At 37.3% G+C, this 1,510-nt stretch overlaps 1 protein-coding gene across 1 annotated transcript; it reads left to right on the top strand.

Annotated features, from left to right (window-relative positions):
* Nucleotides 1-73: 73 nt before the first annotated feature.
* LOC138860988 (perlucin-like) lies at nt 74-1,212 on the top strand (the record flags this gene model as incomplete). Its single annotated transcript, XM_070119620.1, is given in 2 exon segments — nt 74-258; nt 852-1,212. Coding segments are annotated over 2 exon segments (221 nt in total), but the record flags the coding sequence as incomplete, so codon positions are not given.
* Nucleotides 1,213-1,510: the final 298 nt, after the last annotated feature.

The following is a 1,510-nucleotide window of genomic DNA, read 5'->3' as shown; positions in this document are numbered from 1 at the left end:
TAGCTCGAAAGTTGCCAACTAGTATTTTCACCAAGATGGAGTGTCCATGTAAAGGAACGTTTCTTCTCTGCAGGCGAGTACTGGGTGGGTCTCCAGCGTCCCAACGGCTGGATCGACGGGCGGCGCGACGAACCGAGCGAGTGGGCCTCAAACGAACCCAACGACTCGGGTGCTTGTGCCAGGCTCAGGGAGAGCTCGGATTTCAAGGCAGCGGACCACGGCTGCCTCAACAGCTACAAGGTCATCTGCGAGCAGGAGGTCTAAGGGGAAAAAGCAGGTGGAGCGACTGCCTCCCAATTTTCTTCCTTTCTTTTTTCTGTATTTTGATTTCTTTCTCGCTTTTTCTTTCATTGTTTGTTATTTTTTACCCTTTTATTTTGGGTCTTATTATTTGGCTATAATGTCTATTTAAACCATGTTTTTATTGGGTTATGTTTATTTTTACGTTGCTTATTTATATGAAATTGTCTATATGCCCATGTAACCATGTGCATGACTATATTATTTATTATGGCCATGTCATTATATTGCTGTTTATTTTGGCCGTGTTATCAAATGGTTTAATTTGGCTGTTTTATTGGGCCAATGTTTTTTTTTTTTTTTGGGGGGGCATGTTTATATAATTTTGGCCATATTTACTTGCGGTCATGTTATATGCCTATAGTGTTCATTTAGGCCATGTTTATAAATGACTATTATTTATTTGGTTCATTATTATTTGTGACCATATTATTTACCTGTAGTTTATTTTTATTTTTTGCTATATTGTTTATTTGGGCCATATATATTTTTGGCCAAGCGTAGCGGACTATTAATAGCACGCTATTACAAATACATAATTTATTTCACAGTATCATAAACTAGGCTACCAGCCTAGTCTGCAGTAAGCTTTAAGGGAGTAAGTATTATGAAGCTGAATAGAAAAAAAATTAAATGTGAGAGACGAAAAGAAAGGTTTTCCTATTTTCCACTGTGTTTTTGCCTTTTAAGAATCTGTAAACACTTGATCAACATATTCCAATACTCTATGTCCCTAATCCCGTAACACACTTTCAAAAAATAATAATAAAAAAAGGCTTCAGCAGAATCATTAAATTGGAAAGAAATATACACGATGAAGACAAAGTCAAAAGATGTATTATGACCTTTGTGAGAAAATAACATTTAGAAAACTGGAATCTTGATGTACCTAATAAAATATCCTACATCTTTCTTGTGAATTTACTTACTTTTTCTTCCTAGAATCTTTACGTACTTTATTTTGTGCAGAGTATATGTAAATATATACCCTATAATCTTTATACTTTCCCTGGTTAATCTCAAATCCTCGAGAAACAAATTATAAATACAAGTCCCCCGTTCTAAGCATTAGGAACATGGCACTCATTCCAGCGGCCGCCTCGACAATGCTCCTGATAGACATGTATTCTGCAGACACGGTAAAGTGGGAAGGTAGATGAAATAAGGCTTTCAAGAGGCCCCCCCCCCCCCAATCCCTTGCCCGTTGTTG

Source organism: Penaeus vannamei, unplaced genomic scaffold, assembly GCF_042767895.1.
Source record: "Penaeus vannamei isolate JL-2024 unplaced genomic scaffold, ASM4276789v1 unanchor413, whole genome shotgun sequence".
NCBI classification, from domain to species: domain Eukaryota; kingdom Metazoa; phylum Arthropoda; class Malacostraca; order Decapoda; family Penaeidae; genus Penaeus; species Penaeus vannamei.
This window is presented reverse-complemented; position numbering and strand designations above follow the sequence as displayed.